Consider the following 23,098-nt stretch of genomic DNA (forward strand, 5'->3'; position numbering starts at 1 on the left):
TATCTAAACATCACCTCAAAGCTTTGAGGAACGTATATATAAATTAACAAAATCATTTCGTATCTATTAAAGTAGTTTGGGATTTTTTAAATGTCTTTAGTTCTTTTTTTCCTCACAAGTTTCAAGCTCTTTGAAAGCACTAAAATATAATCCATTCAGGTATAAAATGGCACCAGCTAAACATATATTAGCATATTTTTACCAACAGCCTGCAGCAAGGAGACAATTTCTTCCCATTTATTTAGTTGTAGCCAGAGAAATATTAAAGAAACCTCAACGTGAAAGGCATGAAAGAGATTCATTTTGTCCTAACAAGTTATTTCCTAGATAACAAAGCCTCCACAAAACCGATAGAGACAGTGATTTAAATTCCTGACTGTTATTGCTAATCTCATTTTAGCTTGATTTGTTTTTGGTTAACCCTCTGTGGTCAAACAGCAGAGATGTTAATAAGTCATTTGGCTGTTTTTCTCTCTCTTAAATCTGTGTCAATATGCTCATTGTTAAAACAAATTCTGTTTGTAAGGACATATGAATTAGGATGCAAGAAACTTATTTTGGAATATGACATGCACAATGGCCCAGTTAGCATTGTTACCAAGATGCCACTTTTTGATGCAGATTTTATATTCGATTAAAACAAAACAAAAAAATCTCATTGTGGGATTGCTCTACCACAACAGAGCAAGAGTTTATGCACCTCATAACCACCAAATTTCCAACTTGTATTGTAAAGCAATAAATTTCAGAGCGTTACGATAAAACAAAGTGGTGCTCAAAAAGCAAGAAATTTTAGCGAGAGCACTGGCATCGATTTATTTAACAGAGGAGCATAAATTAAGCAGCTTGGCTTCTTCGGAAGGCGATCCGCGGCGCAGCTCAATGCTAACTCGGCGCACACGGCGCGCATAATAAAGTGGATATTGAGTGGATATTTTCTTGATTAAACGCTCGCTTACAAGCAGCCAACATCCACCTACATGCATCAATACTTTTCATTCCGCAACCGGCTCGTAATCCTCTGATGATTTTTTGCCGTCTGGCCTCTGGAGCTCCGGCTAAACAAGGCAAATTAACATAACTCAGCATCTCAGAGACAGTGCAGCCCCGGGCCCATTTAGGATGCAGGTTCTCTTGCCTGTATCCCCTGGTTGGGCTCTGCACATCCTAGTGGAGCCAGGCTGCGGGTCGCTCGCGTCCTTGAGGCTGCTCAGAAGATGTCCTAATCGTCGGTGAGGCGGTCCAGTGTGGAGCTGGCACCTGCCCTGGGGGGACAGCATGATCCCCTCCCCACTACCCACCCCACCGACAACCACCAGACAGTTCCAAGCCAGGGCTCATGAGAGATTGAGACAGCCGGGGGTAATGAAAGACAACAGCCCTGCCTGCCAGACGAACTGCTGGCATGGAAAAGGGCCACAATGGGAGAGAGTCCATGCCAGCTGTGGCTCTTTGACATGCTGCACTCTGCTACCTGCTGCATCAGAGTTGTACTTCATTTGAAGACTGTCATTTCTGTTCCAGGCTAACAAAGAAATTTTCTTTTAGGGCGGGGTTTGGGGGGGGGGGAAGAAAAAAAAAAACACAAATAAAATTGACCAAATCTAAAATGCTGATTTGATTTTTTTCCCCCATCTCAGCTCAACTCTCAAGCACAACAAACAATGGGCCTGGTAGGTGTGGACTGAAAGTTTTATCATGATAATTTGAGATGCTATTGTGATAACAAGAAAAGTGATGATAAGAAATATTTACAGATTATTTTTTAGGTAACTCTATGGTTCTGACTGCACTGCACAGCAATTATTACCCCACAAACACAAACACTGCTCTTAAAAAGCCCATTTGTAACAAGCTTCTTTAGAACATCAGACACATAAAGAAGTGTGACTTTATCACTAAATTGCACACAATAACTTCATTTAATCATATTTTCAAATGTATTAATTCTCATCGATAAACCTTTATTGAAAAAATGAAAGCATAAAAAAAATTGAGCTTGTAAGATGACAAAATCTGAATAAATTGACTTGGTTATAGTGGATTTACTCTTTTATTTGTCACCCATAACTACGCTGCTGTGATGGAACAGTTCCATCAACAAAATAAAATGTAGGTATTATTAATTTAGTGCTGTGCGTTCCAGCAAAGGCAAAATAACGCAGAAAAAAACAATAAAAAACTGAATTATAAAACAGACTCATTGTCATAGCAACTGACTGACAACAGCTCCACTAGCATATCAGGATTCAACACAGAAAAAAAAAAAACATGAAAATATTTACCACACAAAAAACCGAACATTCAATCCTTTACGGTATTACGCTTTCAGACTTGATGTTTATTTTGCGGTAATTAATAAGTGATCGTTTGATCACAGCGGTGGTTGATTAGCTAATTGAAAAACCTGCTCTGGGCCACCTTTTTTTTTCTTGTTGTTTTTAAACTTAGCCAAAAACACATCAAATTCCACAGACCATCTACATGCTACGATTGTCAAAGTCAAGCTAGCACAGCTGACCTACTTCCCTCTGCCTCGCTATTTTTTTAAGTCAACTTTTTTTCTGACCTGTGAAATGTGACGCACTTTGTCCGTGTCATCTAGTTGCTACATGTTGGCAATTTTTATTTTACGTATCACAAGTACATTCACGATTTAGTGAGTCATGTTGACAAACCTAACAGCTAAAACCAAAGGGTGTCGTCACCATCAGGCAGTTTTCTGACATCTTTTGGGATCTTGCATGCATGAGCGAAATCACGTTGAACACAAGTTCTCCTGTAAGACACTGAAAACGACCTCTGACCTATACTCTACGTTTTATTTATTTATTTATTTTTTAATTTCAGGAATTAATCGACACGTGTTGTTTGGTTAGCTTGTTCCCCGTGAGGTGTGAAGGATGCGACGTGCAGAGCAAGGAAGAATAATTGGTATATTTCAAAGTCAGAGGTAAGTGACACCAATCTTACCCTTCATCTACCCCCTGATTTCCTCCTCAACGCTAGAGAGAACCTGCTTCTCCTCTTAGTTAGCCCATGAATATGCTAATTAGACGCCAGCGTGGCACTGCAGGATTAGCAGGAGTGTGACAGGATACAGAATATAAATATATGTACTACACAGGCGTTAACCATGTGTTCCCTGTCAACGCAGTGAGTGGGGAATGTTCATGTCTTTGCATGACACACGCTACTTTAGCTGCTCAGAGACCTCTTCCCTCTCCCCTCCCATCAGCCCCCCGGCCCCGCTTCCGGCTCGGTGCACTTAAAGAGCACGTGAGCGCGGAGCGTTCGCTCATGTCGACGACCTTCACAGCAGGTGGATGAACTCCCAGGTGTGTCCCAGTTTTAGAGTGAGGATCACAGGCAGGTGGGTACGGCGCCGCGGCTCGATCTGTCCAGATTAATGAGCTTTTTCCTCGCTCACATCAGCTTTGCTTGGGCTTCGGCCCGAGCCAGGCTGGAAACAGGGACAAAGCCCTGGCAGGCGCTCACTAGATTCATTTATATCGTCGCACAAATGTGCCATTCTGTAAAGCCATGCCAGCTCCGTATAAAAATTTAGATAGGGGAGAGGATTGATGTATTGTTTATCTTGTTATAAAACCGACTTTGTTTTTTCTTTTCTCCCCACTGCAGATAATAATTATTCCATCAACAACAACAACAACGACGACGAAAGAAAAAAAAGGATTTCCCTGGCCAGGTTTTAACATGAAGAGATACAAACGGGAGTTTTTAGAAAATAAACGTTATGACACTCTGCGTTTACGTGTCCATTAAAATCAGCCAAGTAAGTTACAAGGACGGGACAATCCTGGTACTGGACAGCGCATGAATTTAACACCCTCCAGTTTTCGTTCCCACGACCTAAAGCCACAGAAAATCCACCCAGGTTCTTCCACGGAGTGTGGAGAAACAGAGAGAGAGAGGAAGCGAGGACGAAGAGGCAACCAGACCCGGCTTTGGGATAAACAAAAGTTGACCTCTGTGACCTCCCTCATTAGCAGCCCACGGTGGAAGATGGAGCGGGGACGACGAGCGCGGCGGCGTGTGGGTTGGTGAGCGACTACAGAAAGCAGCACAAGTCGCGGATGAGACAAAGGAGAACGATAAAACGAACCCTCTCGCGACCCCGCAAGCAGAGAGGTGCTGGATTTACGTGGCCATTATCTCGGCTCCCCCGCTCCGCACCGAGGCCGACATTAAATATTCCTCGGCTCATCTTTGTTTGGAGATAAGAACTCAATAAAATATCCGCTGTTAACGGAGGGAATGCCGTTAATGGCTTTATTTGTTTTCCTTATCGATAGTTTTCAGCTAAACGTAAATGTAGGAGTTAAATAAATCTTTAAAAAAAAATAAAATAAAAGGAACTCTAGGCTCATTACATATATATGTCATAGCAGCACATTTGACCAGTATAAAAACTGTGGGAACTAACAGTTTCTGTGAACTTTTGGGAAAGTTTGATGTTTTTGGCCGGTGAAGCAACAAACTAATTAGGACAGTAAAAAAAACAAAAAAAACACCACAACACCACAGTGATTACTGACCTCTCTGTCCAGTCCGGCGGCCACGGTAACGATGTCTCCCGTTTCGCTGTTGATGGTAAACATATTGGGGATGGGACTGTGGGGGGTCTGCGAGAGGATCCGGTAGCGCACCATGCCGTTGGCCGTGGTGGAGTCGTCCGAATCCGTGGCTGTCACTTGCATCACAGACGAGCCTGGAGGGCAAAAGAGAGACGAGTGAGACACGGGAGGCGGCGCGTAACGGACCGCAGCCCCTTACAGATGCACTTCTGAGGACTTTTTTTTTGGTAATAGACCGACATAAAGCAGCGCACAATTGTTAAACCTAATTAAAAGCATAAAGAGAAAGTTAGAGTCGTAAAACCGTGGGCAGCGTTTGTGTTCAACCAGCTGAATTAATACTTTGTAGAGCCACTTCCTGTGGTGTGGCTCCATCAGCTTTACACAAATAGATTTATTTTTGTCTACTCATTTATGTAAAGTAGTCCAAGCTTAATGAACTCTTGAAGCCGTTTTGGTTTAGAAATCAGTTTGTTCGAGTGGGTTTGTTTTTAATATTCACGCCACAACCTTGAGTCGCGTTTCCGCCATCATGACGGCGAATCCCTCGCTGGTCTCAGAGGGTCTTCCTGGTTAGATAAAGGTGCAAATAAATCGGAGGTGTTGTCGAGCTGGAAGGAGAGCGCCTGCCTCAGTCTTTGTTTCGTTGGCAACAAGTCGGACTTCAGACCTGCATCGGTAAAAGTCACTTCTACCTGGGTAATACTCGGTGTCAGTGCTGAATATGTTACAAAGTTGTAACATATTTATAAGGCTTGAGGTTGTCTTGTTACATTGTCATTAGCAAATTTGACCTCGGGGCGCAGAAAAAACTGTATTGTGGGGTTCCTCAAGGGTCCATTCTCGGGCCTCTTTTGTTTGACGTCTTTTTCAGTGTTCAACTTTGTATTGCTCACACATAAAAATCCCCTTGAAGTTCTGTGGACGTAACAGGACAAAATGAAATGTCTGCAGACGGAGTTAGGCCAGTCAAAAAGTTGCCCAAAAAGAAATTGGCGGTATCGCTCTTCACCCCGGCCGCTTCACGCTTGCCAGGTAAAAACTGCAATTAAAAAAAAAAAAAAAAAAAAAAAGCACAATGTTCCTCTCGCTCGTTTTTGCACGCCTGCATTTCAAACTAAACAAAACGCGGCTTTGTAAGCTCGTTATTATTATTAATGAATTTGTCGAAAATATCAAAAGGCGACGGCGAGGTGACTCGTTTCGAGCGTCTTGAAACGGGTCCATCAGAGTTCCCAAATTGCTGTGACATTTTCCGTTCCGGATAGCGACTTTTTAAGAGAGACGGAGCTGGTTCCAGAACAGAGCACAAACACAAAGCCTATTAAATAAGCTCCTATTTTAAGCTGCGCTGCTTATTTGTCCTCTGTACATTTCAAGCTAAGAGCGGAAAGTTTCCACCTCTGCAGAGGCCATTTAAGAAATGAGCAGCACTGGGTCTCCCAGCGTTCCCCCCCCCATCCATTATTTCAGCCCTCGGCAGCACTGTGGCCGCCTCTAATGCTTTGATACTGTCTCCCCATTTGTCTTAGCATCACAGATAAACTCTGTCATTTAAGGCAGGCGGCAGAGAGACACAGAGAATGTTTGCCACCGTTTCTCTGTGTGTGCCGACTGGATCTATGTACATCTAAATGCATTTCCAGACACGTCTAAGCATTTGCATGCATGCGTGTGCTTGTTTGTGTCATCTAGCAGGGTGAAGTGGGGGGAGGAGGGGTCCGAGTCCCAGAGCAGAATTATTGATTTGCACGAGTTTGTCAGCTGGGCTCGCAAATGCAACCAGGCAATTAGGAGCACTTTGTGCTGGAAAGAGGAGAGATCACCTCGCCTCTCTCACAGGGTTCTGTGAAAATGTCACTTTCCATCAGGCGGCCATTTACAGGCTGCTGCTGCTGAGAGGGAAAGGAGTGTCAGTTCACAGGAGGAGGAGAGGGAAGTGGAGAGGCAGATTAAATACAAAAGGAAGGCCGGAAAGTACAAAGAAATGATAAAAAAACAACAAACACACACACACACACACACACGCATACAGTATATATAAAAAAAACACCTTTAGCTTCAGAAATATTCAGAATTACGACCTACGTTGGATTTCTACTGGGATTTTATGTCGCAGACCTAGAAAATGGTGGGTAAATGTGAAAAGGGAGGAAAATGATACAGTATTTGAACAATGCTTCACTTCATGAGTGAATGGCTATTTATTCAAATGTTTGTAATTTGACTCCATCCATCTTCTCATCAACTTTAACCCACTCCTCCGTCCCTGCTGAAGAAAACCTTCATCCCCACAGCTTGATGCCTTCGCTGTGAACGCGTCTCTAACAATGAGGCATTCAGGCTGTTGTGCACGACTCCAGGCCAAAACAGTGTCCTCATCTGACTACAGCATCTTCTTTTACTGCAAGACTACAAACAAAGTTACTTTTGGCTTTCTTTCAACAACAGCTTTAGATTTGCTTTCACAACAACAGCAGCTGTGTTGAGGACCGGAGCGTTCCTCCGGAGTTAGCGTGGGCCTCCTGTCTGCGTCTCTGATTAATGCCTCCCCTTAGGTAGATAAAGTCTAATGCATAATTAGGTAAGTTCTGAATGTAAATGCATATTTATAGATTTAGAACACTGATTACAAATATGAGTTGCGCTTTTGAGATTGGTATTAACAGATTTTCAGCGTTAAAATGACGACATGTTCCCGTAAATTCTGCCAATTAGTGTTAATGTTTGCAGCTTCACTTAAAAACACGGAAAAAGTCCAAAGGGCTGTTTCTACGTTTGCAATGTGTTTTAAAAGTGACCAAAGGAGAAGGAAGAACGTTGTACGTTATACGTTAATTTTAGAATTTCTAAGTTTTTCTTAGAAATTCTGAAACTCATTTTATCTTTAAGTAAGGCACGTGTGTCAAACTCAAGGCCCGCGGGCCACCTGCGTCCCGCCGTAATGTTTCATGTGGCCCAGAAGGACACATAAATAGAACCTTGGAAATAAGTGGTGTATGCTTTAATAATATTTTATCAATCACAGTTTTCAACGGAAGAGGATTGGGACAACAGAGGAAAAAAGTTCTGAATCTTTTTCTTGCGGTTTTGATTTTTTTTCTCAGAATTATTTTTATTTTTTGAGAATTTACCAGAACTGTTTTGACTCAAAAGTAAGAATTCTGAGAAAAAAAGTGAAAATTCTGGGAAAAAAGTCAGATTTGTGACTATTTTTCTCAAAAGTAAAGCCAAATTAATTTTTATTTTCCCAGTGGCAACAATCTTTTATATCTATTCTGCCAAATCACATTAACGTGAAATGATGTTCGGTATTATTTAACTTTAAGAAGTACTCATCGAGTGCAGAGGCGACTATTTATTTGCGTTTTAGAGGTTTGTTAATGGATTATATCAACATATTTCACCACAAACGGCCCTTTGAGGACATTCACAACTTTGATCTGGCCCAAAATAAAAATGAGTTCGACACCCTCTGAAGTAAGGCACACAAAAATCAGCTGAAGCCATCGGGGCTGATTAAGTTGGCTGCGTCACATCAATAGCAATCAAAGTCAATCACCAAAAAAAAAAAAAAATAAAAAAATCACACCGGAACGCACAAGTCCCGTCTCACTCCACGACCTTTCAAATCAACCAGCGGGAAAAGATGCAGAGCAGCCGGCGGACTCGTCACAGACTCCGCGGCTCCCTGCGGGTCTGAGCGCTTAGCTGGGGTCTCACTTCCTGTAATTGGGTTTCGGTGGCACCATCATTCCCTGCGACAGCCTGTGCGGACAGGATAATTGTGGCCTCAAATTCTATTTCAAACTTCATTAAGTTTCAAAGCAGGATTTGTCACTTTGACCAGCGAGCACGAAAAGGAAGGAGGTCCGAGGGAAGGAGGGAAAAAAGGAAAACAATTACAGAACACGGGGCTGTGTCGATATATAATGAACCTCTTCCAGACCTGTGGGTTAGCATGGGGAAACGTGAGCGTGTGTGTGTGTGTGTAAGGAGGCGGGATGAGCCGGACCACATGTTGGTGCCGCTGCCCTTCGTTTCGACAAAGAGGATGCTGGGATGCGATAATAGGCCGCTCTCAGGTCCACGGGAGGCGAACGCCGCGCATATAAGGGTAAACTGAGCCTGCTTAATTCCGATTCAATTTGAGCACTAATTCCAAATCCTAATTGCTTTTCCACCAAAACTGTTGGACCAGAAAATTTGTCGCCGTTCGTACATTGTTGGCCGTTTTGCCCACGCGACTTCTGATCGCCGGCGAAGTCTCGCCGCTGTCGAAATTCTAATCAGTCTGAGTCAACATCTGCCCCCGAATTACGGAGGAGACGTAGAAGAAAGTGGATATAAATAGTAAGAGAGAACGAATTGGGAGATAGACTGGTTGTAAGACAAAAAAAAAAAAAAGAGAAAAATCAGTGGAGGAAATTGCATAGAGGGGGAAAGAAAGTGAAGAAAGGTCATAGTATGGGGAGGGTTTATAAGGACCATTAAAAGGAGAAGTGCAAGGGGAAGTCAGGGAGTGAGAGGGCATGGGAACGAGAGCATGAGTGGATAATGCTTCTCATCAGTGGGGAGAAGATAAAAGGTTTCTCTCGGAGCAAAAAGAATGACCGTGTTCCAAGGAATAGGAGGGAAACGAGGTAAAGGCTGAGAGGTAAGGAAAGGCAGAAGGAACGGCTAAAACCCGAAACATCCCGGTGAAAGTGATAAGGAGGACATCGCTTTTCCACACCTGAGCCTGATGAGTTCCTCTGCAACAAGGCAGAGGTGAGACTGGTGCAAATAATCTTTTTGGGATTTTTTTTTTTAACTTTTTGTCGGAAGCATATCTCTCAAAAGGAACATGTCGACTTCTGTTCTGAACCAAAAGATGGGCGGCTGAACAATAGGCAGGAACGCACTCACCGACCGATTCATCACATTCAGCTATTCAGGTGTAAAAAAACTAGCAAACCGGTCAATAAAATGGCAGCAGCTCGTCACATTTAGCTATCTATATGTGGCAAAAAGACGGCACTCAACATTTTAATGGGGTAAAAAAGAGGATTTAAGTGGCTGTGAACATGAACGTTGGTCTTCCAGAACCTGATGATCCATAGGGCTTTTAACACACATCCACATCGAAAGTTAGAGAATTTAACTAACTAACCCTGACCAACGGTACTGCACAGTGAAACTGAGGCTAAAATATGCACAGGCCCATCAACATTAGGCAGAACTGGAAAAATGTTGCCTATTTGGAGAACTCTGTAGTTCATAATATGATGTAAACACAACAAAAAGCATGAATCCATCTCACGCTGTATCAATATTTCTGGCCTGTTAGTGAGCAAAACTATATCAGCAGCTGATCAAATGTTTGCCCGACAGAAAAGTTCAAAGAGAAAACAAACTACATGTAGAAGAACGAGATGAAACGGTCCTGTCAGAAGACATTTTAAGACTTCAGATTAAACATATGTGATGTTGTAACATTTAATCACACACACTAGTTCATAGTCACTTTCACCACGCTTACATTTCGTTCCTTTAAAGATAGACCTGGTTTTTGTTTAGAATGCAACGCATCGTAAAACCCTGTATTGTGGAATGAGTGTGCATATTTTAGTTTACAGTGTTTTACTTGATTTAAGCTTTGTGTGTCTTGAGTTTCCTCAGTGCCGCCTGCTCCAGGCCTTCAGGTGGATATTGGTCCAAACCACAACTGAGCTTTAAGAGGGAGGAACAGGAGTTTCGCATGTTGGCTTTGTGTGTTTCCAACTTTGTATCTTCTGTGTGGCTCACAACATATTTAAGGAAAACCTACATTTAGTTTTTTATGAATTTAAGACTTTGTAAGGCTCAAATTTGAGATACATGCATTTAAGACTTTTTAAGGATCCGCAGACAGCCTGTAATATCTACAGCAGGACGAGATCTGTTTTCAAACTTCAAAATCTGTTTCCAAAAGTGCGGCACCACATCTTGTAGAGTCTTCACCAGACAGAATATTTCATGCTGCATCCTCATCATACTTACATGTAGTACAAGGATATTTTCTTGTGGTTCTGCTCATTAAACAAGCATCTGCTCTACCTCAAGTCCTCTGCCAAAGCCTTTCCCTGCTGTTTCCATTTACTTTCATCGACCTAAGCCGGCCCATAAATCCACTGAAATCAAAGTCAATGGCGAATCCATCACTCCTGGATCATTAAACGACAATGATTTTGGGCTTTATTTATTTTTTTTTTAAATAATAGCTATACAGCAAAGTAAGGTCTGGACAGGGAGAAGACGTGTCACCATCTGGAACGACTTCTTCTCAAACTTCCCTGAAGTTTGAGAATTAGATAAAATACACATCAACATTTCTGTCTGCGGGTCTGTCTGGGTAAAAAAAACAAAAAAAAAAACATGTTATGGGTAACTGCAGGCAGCAGAGGCTCGCAGATGCGCATATACTGCCTGAATCTCAACGAGGTGCTGTCAGGGTGGATGAACCGGCTCCTGACAGGAGGCTGGTTCAAAACGGGGGTGGGGGGATCAGGGGGGGAAGAAAAACAGTCAACATTATACCCAGAATCTGTTAAAGGCTCAGGGGCATCAGACTATTTACAGCTAGCTGCCATCCCCACTGGCAGGGAATGTTGTCAGAGAAAAAGCCAGTCGTACAATATAAAATTAACCTGGACAATTCCACGATTTTTCGGCAGCAGCATGAAAAGAATATTGCCACAGAATAGGTCCCCAATTAGACAAAAACATTTTTATTTTTTTATTTTTTGCCTAATCAAGTGGATTAGAGCATATAAGTTTCTGACACGTTGTCAATACAAAATAAGACGGACAAGATGAAGGGGCTACGCAGTAAAAATAAAATTAATTTTGGCAAGAGGAAGAAAATAAACACACACACACACACACACACACAGAGAAAAAAACAAAAACAAACATAATTTATACTCTGGTAAATGTGCAATAAAAATTCATCCAACCCTGATGAGATCTTTTGAGAGGCAGGAGAGCGGAGACGAGATCTCTCGTCTTTTCAGCGGCTATTATTACTTTTCCTGAGTGATCGGGCAGCAAGTGGACACCTCACACGAGCTGCTGAAACGCGTCGCCAAGAGGAATCCTGAGTGACCACTTGTGACGGCGTCTCAGCGGCCCGTTCAGCGTGCAAATAAACACGGAGCCCGTCTCATGCGGTCGGCTGGCCGACAAACAAACACGATCAATATTCTTGGTCTGTGAGACGTTCTACGTCGGTTTCAGAATTTCGTTAAGAGCTAAACTGCTGGGCAAGTGATGTAAATCTCTACGACAGGATGCAGATTTGTGGATGTTTTGTTTGTTTGTGCTGAACAACACGTATTCTCCGAATGTGCGGTAAGGAAGGGAATAATCATCAGGTCTCGTTTCCTCTTCAATGCATGCTGTGTGCTCCTGCAGATGTTCTCTGAACAGTGCATGTTGAATTGGGATCAAGGCTGAGGGATCCAGTGTTTTTTGCTGTGTCACCACACGTCTGGACAAGATGGCCGAAAACCGTATCACAACGTAAGCGATTCATATCAGTCCATACTGATAATCATTTATTATCAGTTTTTGGTTTTAAATATTTGAAATACTGCCAAACTGGAGACATGGCACTTCCTGTTCACAGTTTTCTCTCCATGATGTTTTTTTTTTTTTTTTGAGGAGTTACAACGAAAGGTGGAAAAAGTGATGCAATGATGCTAACCATGTTGGTTAGCTAGCTGTGGGAGGTTGAACGGCTGAAGTCTTTCCTCTTCCTACATCCCCCAGAATGCTGTGCAGTTCTGGATCAGTGAAGTTATTCAATATTCTGTCCTATTTTCTATTAATACTGATCACGTGTCTAATGTGAGGAATATTCTTGTGGATTTATTGCTCAGCCCTACAACATGGTGTCACTATGTTTCATTTATGTATTTTTTTTTTTTTTTTTTCCAAATATAAAGATCAATTTGCCGTCTGGGAATGAAATTTCAAGGCTCCGAGAGTCTTGAAGAAGTCACATAATTACTCCGAAATAAGCAGAAAGTTACTAAGTGTGTAAATGTGCAGCATGATCAGTTGTTTGTGAATCAAAAAAATCTAAATAATAAAAAATAATTATGTCATTGCCAAACAAAAATCCATAACCTTGTCTGATTTGTTAAGAAATTCAAAAGAGAACTTCATAACTAGATGCAGTTCTTTAGCTCCTATGCTTTTGATTAATAGGAAAATCCAGTTTTTTGTTTGTTTTTTTGTTTTTTGTCAGTACTTGACCCAGCAATCCACAATCAGGTCTGACCGATTGATTGTTGCATCTCCAAAAGCTTAACGGTGATTCAGAGTTCAGTGTCGGCGCGCATCTTCAAACAAAACCCAGACACATCAATGCTTTTCAGTTTGTAGTTTCCGTTCTGAATGAGACTCAAAAACTGAATTATAAAAAAAAAAGCCTTTATTCAACATAAAAAAAAAAAGAGAGATGCAGCGTACACAATAAATCCAAGGACGTTTGGGCATAATTCCCCTCTACCTTGAATCTCAAAGCTCCAGAAGTTCTGCAACCTGCTGAAAAGAAAGTTCAGCTCAGCCGCTCACGTTCTGTGTCAACCGGGTCGACACGACTCCAAGCTCCTCTCTCAGAGATAACCGTCACAGTCTTTTGTATTAAAAACACGCCATTATCCTGACAATTTATAAAATGAGCAGGTTGTTTAAACGGTAGAGCTACACAAAATATCTAATCATAAAAGCCACAGTATCATTTCACATTTCCCAATGGAGTGCTTAGTAGCTGTACTTTGATGGATATCATATTTCAAATACCGTGCATTCATCTTCTACCTGGAAATTACATACATGGAAAAATTCGTTGGCAACCATTATAAAGACACCAAAAACAGCCCAGAAATCCAATATAACCTTTAATTACAGCAACCATTAACCATTAACGTACATTCAGTCACCGATATAAACACATTTGGCTTATAATGTTGAACGATGGAGGAACTCTGATGCCGTGAGTCTGTTTCTCTTCTCTACGAACGATAAATGAGTCCAGTTCATCGTGAACGTTTTGAAACACAAGCAGATTTTAAATATGAGTCTCCCCTCTGAGGTTGCTGGGATGTTTAAAGATTCATCTTTCTGCTTACTGAAGCCACATGAAGAGTTAAAGAGGAGGTTCAAACGCCGACCTAGAGGCAAAATGCGTCTGACAATAAGGTATGGAGAGCAGCGGCACTGATAAATGTGCCAACGGTGATTTAAAAAATCCACACGTTTGTCAGGGGTGGCAGCAGATTTGGCTTGATTTGTCGTTGGCTTCACGGTGGATTCAAACTGCTTAATCCTTTTCAGTCTAAACACCAAAACTGCAGCTCCATTAAGGTTTCAAAACTATGCAGGCAAATAAAATAGGTACCGTTAAATCAGCAGTACTCTGTATTTTCCAGACATATAGTGTCATTTTATAGCACAATCAAGTAACCAATCAATCAAGTATCAAGTTGTTAAAAAAAATTTGCTGCGTGTATCTAATATAACTTAAAATAAATGTGCCTTTAAAAACTGTCTCTTTAAAAACTCTTGCTCTTTCTGAAACTCCGCCTTCAGGAAGTCGTCACAACATGGCTCCACTATTAACCCTTTAACAACGTTTTTACCAGCTTTGCATTGAGAATATGAGCTGAACAGATTCTCAGTTCCACCAGGTGTTTGCTAATTGCCGCTGGCTAGTCTGAAGGAGCCGAGTGGGGGAGTGGGAGGACGGCTGGTCTGTGAGGCGGAAACCGCAGCTCCGAGGAGGAGCTTTATCGTGAGGCGAGACTCCGGGTATGTTTTTTATGAGGGAATAAAATTACAATAAAAAGTTGATTTTACACAACACTGCCGCTTTAAGATGTTTCAAACATTCTCTGTTCAGCTTGCTCTCCACCCCCCACCGTCCCTGCTTCATTCAGCAGGTTACCTTGCGAGTCAGAATTTGACTTTAGCAGTGAGTGAACATGGCTCTCTTTTCCTCTCTGCGTTGGCCTCTTGCCCGACTACAGCTGGAGTTGGCTTTTCACGCCGGATCGCCTGGGCAGCGCGCCGTCTGTAAAACACGGGATGAAGTATTGTTCTGGCCTCGGCGCCGGCAGCTGTGGTTTTCACTGATTTTCTTCCCGTCGGAGTGCAGCCCACATAGTGCCAGACATGGGAAATAATAATCATGTCCTGCTCCGTCTCAACAACTCCGAGGTTCGTGTTGTGTTTGTGAAAGAAACAGACAGGATGGCGAAATCGTGGGTTTTTTTTGGGTTTTTTTTGTTTTTTTGCTTACCGGGTCTTGACATGCTGCTTACAGCATGGTTTTTGGAGCAAAAAAATAAAAAATACAAATTTCTGTGTCTTCCTTTAGAAAATGTCTCTTGTGTAAGTTGTGTTTCTACAAAGGGAGTTAGGTAGATAGTTACCTAATGGATGCCTCTCAGTTTTGGAAGCAACAAGCAGCAAAAATCTACATTTACACAAAATCTACAGTAGAAAACTTTGCTGTGAGGGATCTGCAATGACAGACAAGTGGGCTTAAACAACGTCTGAAATTCAATACTCCACACAATTTTGCGTCCTTATCCAGACTTTGAAAATAATGAAACCCAATCCTTATCTCGTCCAGATCACGTAGGAACTCTGGTTTTAAAAGGCCTCAAGTGTCCTAATTAGGATCTCTGAGTGTCTGAATGGGATTTCTCCTCAGTCCAGTTCGACCGTTCATCCTGCTAGCGTCGTCCACTTGTGAGCAAATTATTCGGGTTGTGTGTTAGCACTGCATCTGCACAGGAGTTCTCTGATTATCAAGCTTCATCTCATGTTGGAAACTCAATTGTTCCCCACGTGCCTCTCAAACTGCAGGTTTGTAGATGGATTTTAGAGTTTCTATAAGTTTATTAAAAGAAACATCATTTAGTTATCAAGTTAGTTTCCAGGTTGAAAACCTTACAGTAACAGTGGCTTCGGTATGACGGACTACTTTTCCTCACTCTGTTAATTCCCAATTCTGCATTATAAGTAATTATTGCTGTGAATACTCAGGATCTTTTTCTCGTCTTTTATCTGATTAGACTAAACCGACGTTCATAAATTAAATCCCTTGGTTTTGCGTAGCGCCTTGAGATGACGTCTATTGTGAATTTGCACTGTGCACTAAATAAACTGACTTGACTTGACTGTAAGTCAGACTAATAGCAGGAATTATTTAGAAAACACCCCGGTGCTTCCACGTCTGCTGTTTACACCCATCACTTCGCCTCTCCGCGCCGAAAGCAGCCTTTAATTAACCCTTCCCCCCAGGCCAGGCTGAGATAAAAAGTCCGCTAAATCTCACTGGAAGTGTCGGGAGAGAGAAGCAGAGATGCACTCCCTCTGAACCCCCTCTTGGGAATCAAGCGGGAGCCGCCTGGTTTTTGATCTGCTGCTCTTACTTTTGAGAGAGATGCTCCAACCTTCTCTCAGACTCGGGTTGGAAGTGGGAGGTAAGAGCGACGGAACGTCACGGCCCAGATGCTCGGAGCCTCAAACGCAGCGTTATCTCTAGAGAAGTCCACACAAATCCGTATCCGAGGCCACGTCACACGATTTCAAAGACTCGTTTCGGTCACCCTGTGTGGCAGAGCACTGAATTTCACAGAGTGCGTGAACTTGTTCCAGCTGTGTGTTGGTGTTCGGTAGTTGAAACCCATTAACATTAACAGCAGACCAACACTCCTGGTTCTTCATCTTGTTCACAAAGCTAATCCTCTTAGTTTTAGACACAGTTTTCATTTATCCCTCGTTAGCAGCTAAACGCAGTAAAAAGCTGATTTTTATTAGTCATGTTTATTTGTTGCTTAGCGGCGGGGGGTGCGAGGGTCCGGTGGCAGAAAATGCCAAATGGCGCGGTTTCAAACCGGTCCGTCCTGATGGTGCGATCCCATCGCCGCCTGTGGAACGTCTGGTCATGTCGATAAGCGCGATCCGCTGGACATTTCCCCTTTGATGGCGTTCTCACGGTGCTGGATGTGAGAATGAGTCGTAATGCTGCACTGAACCTTTGATATCCGGGGCTTCAGGTGCTGAAATCGATACACACACGGCTCAACGTGTTTACTGTGAGTGACATTTATGTACAGTAGAAGAAAAAATGCCGTGGATCTTTTTAGGGATCAGAGGCTGCGTTGTTATTTGTTGTCTTTCATATCATTAGTCATCTTAAACACAAGGAAGAAAGTTGTAAAACTTCTAAACATGTGGAGCAAAAAAAATAAAAAAATCTAATTGTTTGGTTCCAGCTTTACTTTAGGATTATATGCAGCTCTTCTCTTATTTTAGAAGATGAAAAGTAAAAATTTGGGTCTTGGAAAATAATTGTGTAATTTAAAGCAGTCAGTGTTGACCAGTGTTGTTATTGTGATTTGGTGACCGTGTGCGGGAAAAGTCTAAAAATAGTGAAAATAGAAGGATAAATGTCGGCTTTAAACATTTGTGCCAAATGATTTAACTTGTAATAGTCAGTTTAGAAAGGGAAGTCATAAAATTAATTAAATATAAATCAAAACCAAATATGTTTTTCTTTTGCGTCGTGGCAGAGTTGTTTCAAAACAGAATTTGGGTTTTTGTTTTATTTTTTCCAGACAGTCTGGATTTCTGCTAAAACACACACTTAGGAAAATATGGTCTGTAAGATCGACGCTACAGATAATCCCTAAACGACTGCAGGTTGTGCTTTTTTCACACATTGCATGCTTTTCTCCAATTAAATATATTTTTTGCTCGTGATACAGAAATGTGAGGTTTGTTCACACCTACCTGAAGGTTTCTTTTCTTTCAAAAAGTACCTTTAATCAGATAAACAACCCTCATCATAACACATATTCTACTTTATATTACTATGTTTATCTTTCATACAAAGTTAAGTCACTTCAGCTTCTACATGACAACTTCATGATCTCTGCTGCCCGTTTCTTGTTTAATTACCATTAATAAAGGACATGATCCACTAAGAAAATGTTAAATAAATAAAAACATAAAAAAACAAAGAAGCTGGTGTTTATTTCCTATTTTACAGTTTTTAAATAAAAAAAATAAATAAAGCATTATTTTAGCTTACACTGACTCTATAAGGTTTATGTCACCTTATGACTGAATTAATGACAAATTTTCCTAATATTTTTTGGCAGAATGAATTATATAGGTTTGAAACAGGTGGCTGATTTTAAACACTGAGTCGTGATACTCTCACCTGGAGGAGAACAACGTCGTTTAGCTGAGTGAACATCTTCAGACATAAATGGAAACGCTGACACGGTAAACATGTTTTTCTGATTTTTCCTCATAATGTTTGTCTTTTTATTCTTTATTATTTGCAGTTTTGGATGAAACACAAGCTGTGAATATTTCCTTCAGTAAATATTCCATGTTATGTACTTTAACTTCGCGGGTGCCAATAACGGTGAGCAGGACTGGAAGTAAAGCATGACTTCTAAATTCATAATGTGTCAGCAAGGAAGAAAAGGCGATATAGTTTAGTAAATGAATTGATGCCATTTGTCAGTCTTTAATAATACCAGTTAAACTGCAACAAATATAGATACATAATTTATATATAAAGAAAGAGGAGTTGTCAATGAGCCAATCAAATATTAGGATTACAGCTGATATTTAAATTACTATCAAGATAACAAATTTTGCAGGACGATAAAGTTATTGCGATAAACGATAACATTGTTGTTTTGAGATGATTTTCAAGTCACAAAATTTTTATGGTCTTATGATGCAAACAGACATAGTCAGAGATGAACAAACTTCTGATGAATATTTAACTCTGGACCCAGATTACATTTTAGATATCTAAAATAAACAAAGCAAATAACAGCAACAACAAATTAAATGAATTACGAAGTCTCTGAAATGACCTTCAAGACAATGTCTAGTTGAGACCAATTTACCAGACTGAAGACTTACATCATCCAGTTTCTGGTACAAAGACAGAGAAAAGGAAGAAACTATTAATCATCAAAATGGAAATTACTGATCTCGTTTCAATTTATCAGGCAATTAATTGATTTATGGCGAGAGAGGTAATAGATAATCTGTCCACCCATCAAGAGGAGCCATAAATCCCTGTTTTTTTTTTTTTTAACACTTGTAGACTCCATTCTATGGGAGGCCAAAAGTGAAACATTTGTTGCAGCTGCTGCTGTTCACTCGTCCCTCTGCTCTGTATCAAATGACACAAAAACCTCAGAAGAAGACGCTGAGTGCAGCTTCCTTCCTTCCTTCTGCACAAAATGTAACCAAAAATCAGATTTCAGTGGTTTGAGGATTTATCTTTGGTCTTTGATAAAAGACCAGGAGGCATTTGTCCCACTAGCGCCAGGCTCTTGTGGTTTTTTTTTTTTTTTTTTTTTTTTTCCCAAAATTCCCTGCGTTATAGCTAGCTTCCTGCTTCTGGAGCGGCCTCGGCATCCACATAAGCATTGATACTGCCAGAGTTCACTGCATCGTGTGTTTTTTTAGTCCGCGTCAGAGTTCGACAACTCCCCAAACGAACAGGACTTTCCTGTTCGATTAACGCAAACAAAGCTGAACCCCTAAACCTCAGGACGTCTCACAATCTTCCAGTCTTCTTTGTTAGATTTTTCCAACGGTTTAGATGTGGAGTCGATTCTCTGTCAAGGAAGGAAGAGTTAAAAAAAAAAAAAAGAGTCAAATCTAAAATTATTAATGTACTTCGGCTCATGTCTCAGATGTGGCCGGGTTCTTTAACTGCAGGGATGAATCAGAGCCTCAGGCTATGAAAACCAGCTCCAGCATAAATCTGAGGCAATTAACTCCAGGTACAAACCAGGTACGTTTATGGTGAGTAAAATCTTTAACTTGCAGGGGACATATTAAAGGATCAAACAGCCTAGAAATAAATAAATAAATAAAAAATAAAAGTACGCCTCCTTGAGACTCAACTGGAGATGAATCACTATCACTTCTTGTTTTCTTCAGCTAAAAAGGCAATTAGGCAAACACATTGTCTTTCTCTTTCTTCCTTTCTTTAATTAAAATTCAGCAGTTCAGGGAACAATGGCGGTGTAAAAAAAAAAGAAAAAGGGAGACAAAAAGGGCTGAACTCCTCACTTATGCTATTCTCTTTTTGACGCGGCACTCACAACACCTAACAAAGTGCGCTCCGCAAACAAATAGTACATGGCAGAGGCTGCTCAATGAGAGGGAAGAGCAATTACTCCGCTCATAGCGGGATGCGTTTCTCGCTAATAAGAGCCGCCGATTTCACTCTGCTCGACACAAAACTCCTTTTGTCGTCTGCTCTCGTGCTTCTTAAGGCACGCAGAGAGCCTCCGATTGGAAAACAAAAGGAGGGAGCTTTTGGGATGTCTGGTTGGCCCCGCTAATTAGGAGCTCTGTAGATAGACCCACGCTCCGCTGGGTAGTAGACGAGCACACGCAACCGCACACTTGCGCATCCATTGCTCGCACATCCACAACACGCCTTCCTATATTGTTTACAAATCCCCCCCGAGATTAAACTTCGCAGCAGAACAATATCTGATCGCTACGAAGATAAACACGGGCTCCTCCGGGGGGTCTGATTGTTAGAACAAGGGCTCTTTTCCTGTCGAGACGTGAGAAACACTCGAGCGTATTCCGCTCACGTCTCCCAAGTCTCGCCGCTGACCACAGGAGACCCCCAGCTCCCCGACTCTGAGGGAGGAGCCGCAACGCTCCGATAACGGATTCTGATAACGACGCGTGTGGGAACCCCGGGGGGTCCGGGGCGCAGACGTCCCGGGAAGTCGGCTTTGTCTGACGTCGAAATTCCTTGCGCGAGGCTTTCCGACGGGATGACGCGATCGCATTTGTCCTGCAGGTGGGGGGGCGGGGGGTGGATGGGGTCCATAACAGGCGGGAATCCTTGAGTAACAAGAGTTCAAGCATTAAAGCAACTTTTTTCTCCCTGCAGTTCGTGCTATTAATTAAATATAACTAATCCATTAAAACCTTTTAGCAACTCATAAAGTCGGCTCCAGATGGATTATTGCATTAGTAATCCTCGGCAGAGAACAGCTTGAAACCACACAGAAGTGTTAGTCGGAGTGATTATTTTTTTTTTCATGCATTAATTTTAATGGTTTTAATATTAAATTATTACTTTCTGGCATTTAAAGGTGCTTTATGGCTCCGTGTGACTCAGACAATTAGAAACGGAGTCAAGTCGGAGTTCTCACATGAGTGAAAGCAGCGCTGCCTCCTGTTCCACGGCGCGGCGGAGCGCCGAGCCTGTGCTTTGTTCTCAGTAACTCAATAAAAAGGCAGAATCATCATCAATGCGCTCAGGTTTCATATAGATCCCGTCTCTGTGATTGATTCGGGACTTTTCTGGCTTCTTATGCTCAAACTGGATTGAAAACGGCACGAGCATGTAACATTCAGCTGGAATAAAATATTCAAGTTTTATGGAAGCATGTTGAAGTGACAATCTTACTGAGGCTTCATTTGAGTTGAAATGAAAAAGACTAGTTAAAGTTTCATTTGTATCTCGCTGAATTTAAAGGGTGTTTAACCAATATAATGACTCTGTTGTTTTAAGTATGATTGGTCATTTTTCACATAAGGTACATGAGCTAAAGTTAAAGGATGTGGACGTCAACATTTGTTTCAAATTAGAAGTGCTGTTTTCTAATGTCAAGTTCACAATTACGGTTTTCCAAAAAAAAAATCCCCCCCCCCCAAAAAAAAAAAAAAAAAAAAATCACATATAAATAATTCATCGAAGTCATTAGAAAACATCATCCTCCTACCACTTCCTGTTGTCTTTGTCGTCTTTTCCACCAGTAGTAGCATACGGTTGTTCATCACATGACTTCTGTGATGCAAAACAAAACATTTCCGTTTTGTTTTGTTGTTGTTCTAAAAGCTGCTTTGCATGGTTAGTTCTGCTCCTCAGCATTTTGCATGAATTACAGTACAAAAAGGAGACTATTTATTTAGCACATGTGAATAAATAGTGTGTATGGAATCTTTTTGGTGTGAATATGTGTACTCCTACCAATTAGCATGTAATTTAATCTGAGTGTAAAATGAGTGAGAGAAAATTAGTGAGCAAAAAAGATCCGTTTATGTTCTGGTAATAATTGGATTTTCTAATCAGAAACCAGAGAGAAAATACAAGAAGTTATTTGATTTTTTTTTTTTTTTTGGTTCTAAAAAAGGTCAAATTTAACCTGTTTCGTATTAGGCGGTGGAAAAATGAATGAAGAAAATGAATTGCCATAATAAAAAAAGAAAACACAAAATCTGTGGTTTCAGGAAATTAAAACCAGACCATTTAAATTTCCTCAGCTGAACATTTTTTACTTTTCTTTAAGAACGTAAAACGCTGACAGGGCTAGTTTGTTTGAGTTTAATAAGCTAAAGTGTCGGTCGGCTTCCTGATCAATCCCAACACCTTTCCTCTATGTGCCAGAACTGCAATGCAATGATTCAAATACAAATCAAATGTGCACATTATCAAAATTCAATGAAGAATAACTCGACGCAGTAAGGATTACAGACTGTATTTGCAAAAATCCCCCAAAACACTCAAAAGACAGTGAGATGGATCTACAAAGAGCCGACTTATGGTGGCTTTATACTTCTCAGATTTTTTTTCTTTTGTTTTGAAAGACAAGTGTCATTTTCCTTCCACATTAAGAATAATTTCTGCTGGCCTATCATATTAAACCCAATAAAATATGTGGAGGTTTGTCACTACATACATACAAACTGTATAAAGGCAGCAATGAGAAGTTTTACAAGTATCTAATTCAGAATTTATAGTAGAGGCAGCATTAAGGAGAAAGCTCTCAGATTTACTGACATCTTGTGGCAAAACTGTGAAATGCAGCAAAAAGTATTGGCGGCATTAGGAACCCGATGAGAACCTTTGTGTGACCGCGAACCGCACCGTAAACGGCTGCTGCTGCTCGACCACAACGATGACTCGACAGTTCACAGCTCAGGCTGCTTGAAACAAACTGATTTATCGCTGATGTGACTTTGTTTGAGCCACAGTTTTCCACATTCGCAGAGCCGCTGAACCGTCTTACCTGGTTTGGACCCTTCAGCCACCGAGCCGTTGTAAACCTGGTTTTGAAACTCGGGTCTGTTGTCGTTCATGTCGATCACGTAGATGTACAGGTCTATCGGGTTCTCCACCTGGTTCCCATTCATGTCCACTGCGTGGGCTCGCAGCTGAAAAACAAAAAGCGAGAGGAGAGAGTCGTAAGGGGTTCGGGGCGAAGCGCCTCTTCCGGTCTCAACCGCGGGGTTCTCCGGACTGGACCGAGCGCAACAACAGACGCAACCTTGATTTTTGTTAATTGGCAGCTGCATTTAACTGGCAGACATCCATAGGTGCCACTGATGCAGTGGCATCCAGCTGGCGTCTTGGCACAGGGAGCAAACGACACAAAGGTGTTGGGGGG

At 41.5% G+C, this 23,098-nt stretch overlaps 1 protein-coding gene across 2 annotated transcripts in view; it reads right to left on the reverse strand.

Annotated features, from left to right (window-relative positions):
• LOC106953579 (cadherin-4-like) overlaps nucleotides 1-23,098 on the reverse strand; it is a 198,973-nt gene that overhangs the window by 37,425 nt on the left and 138,450 nt on the right. For both annotated transcript variants that reach the window (XM_015042455.1, XM_015042454.1), the window contains 2 exons: nucleotides 22,721-22,865; nucleotides 4,560-4,732 (listed from right to left, as the gene is read on the reverse strand). In XM_015042455.1, coding sequence (XP_014897941.1) covers nucleotides 4,560-4,732; nucleotides 22,721-22,865 — 318 coding nt within the window. The remainder of the gene's footprint in view (nucleotides 1-4,559; nucleotides 4,733-22,720; nucleotides 22,866-23,098) is intronic.

Source organism: Poecilia latipinna, unplaced genomic scaffold (genome assembly GCF_001443285.1).
Source record: "Poecilia latipinna isolate Pla-1442-1.1 unplaced genomic scaffold, P_latipinna-1.0 Scaffold589, whole genome shotgun sequence".
Taxonomy (NCBI): Eukaryota; Metazoa; Chordata; class Actinopteri; order Cyprinodontiformes; family Poeciliidae; genus Poecilia; species Poecilia latipinna.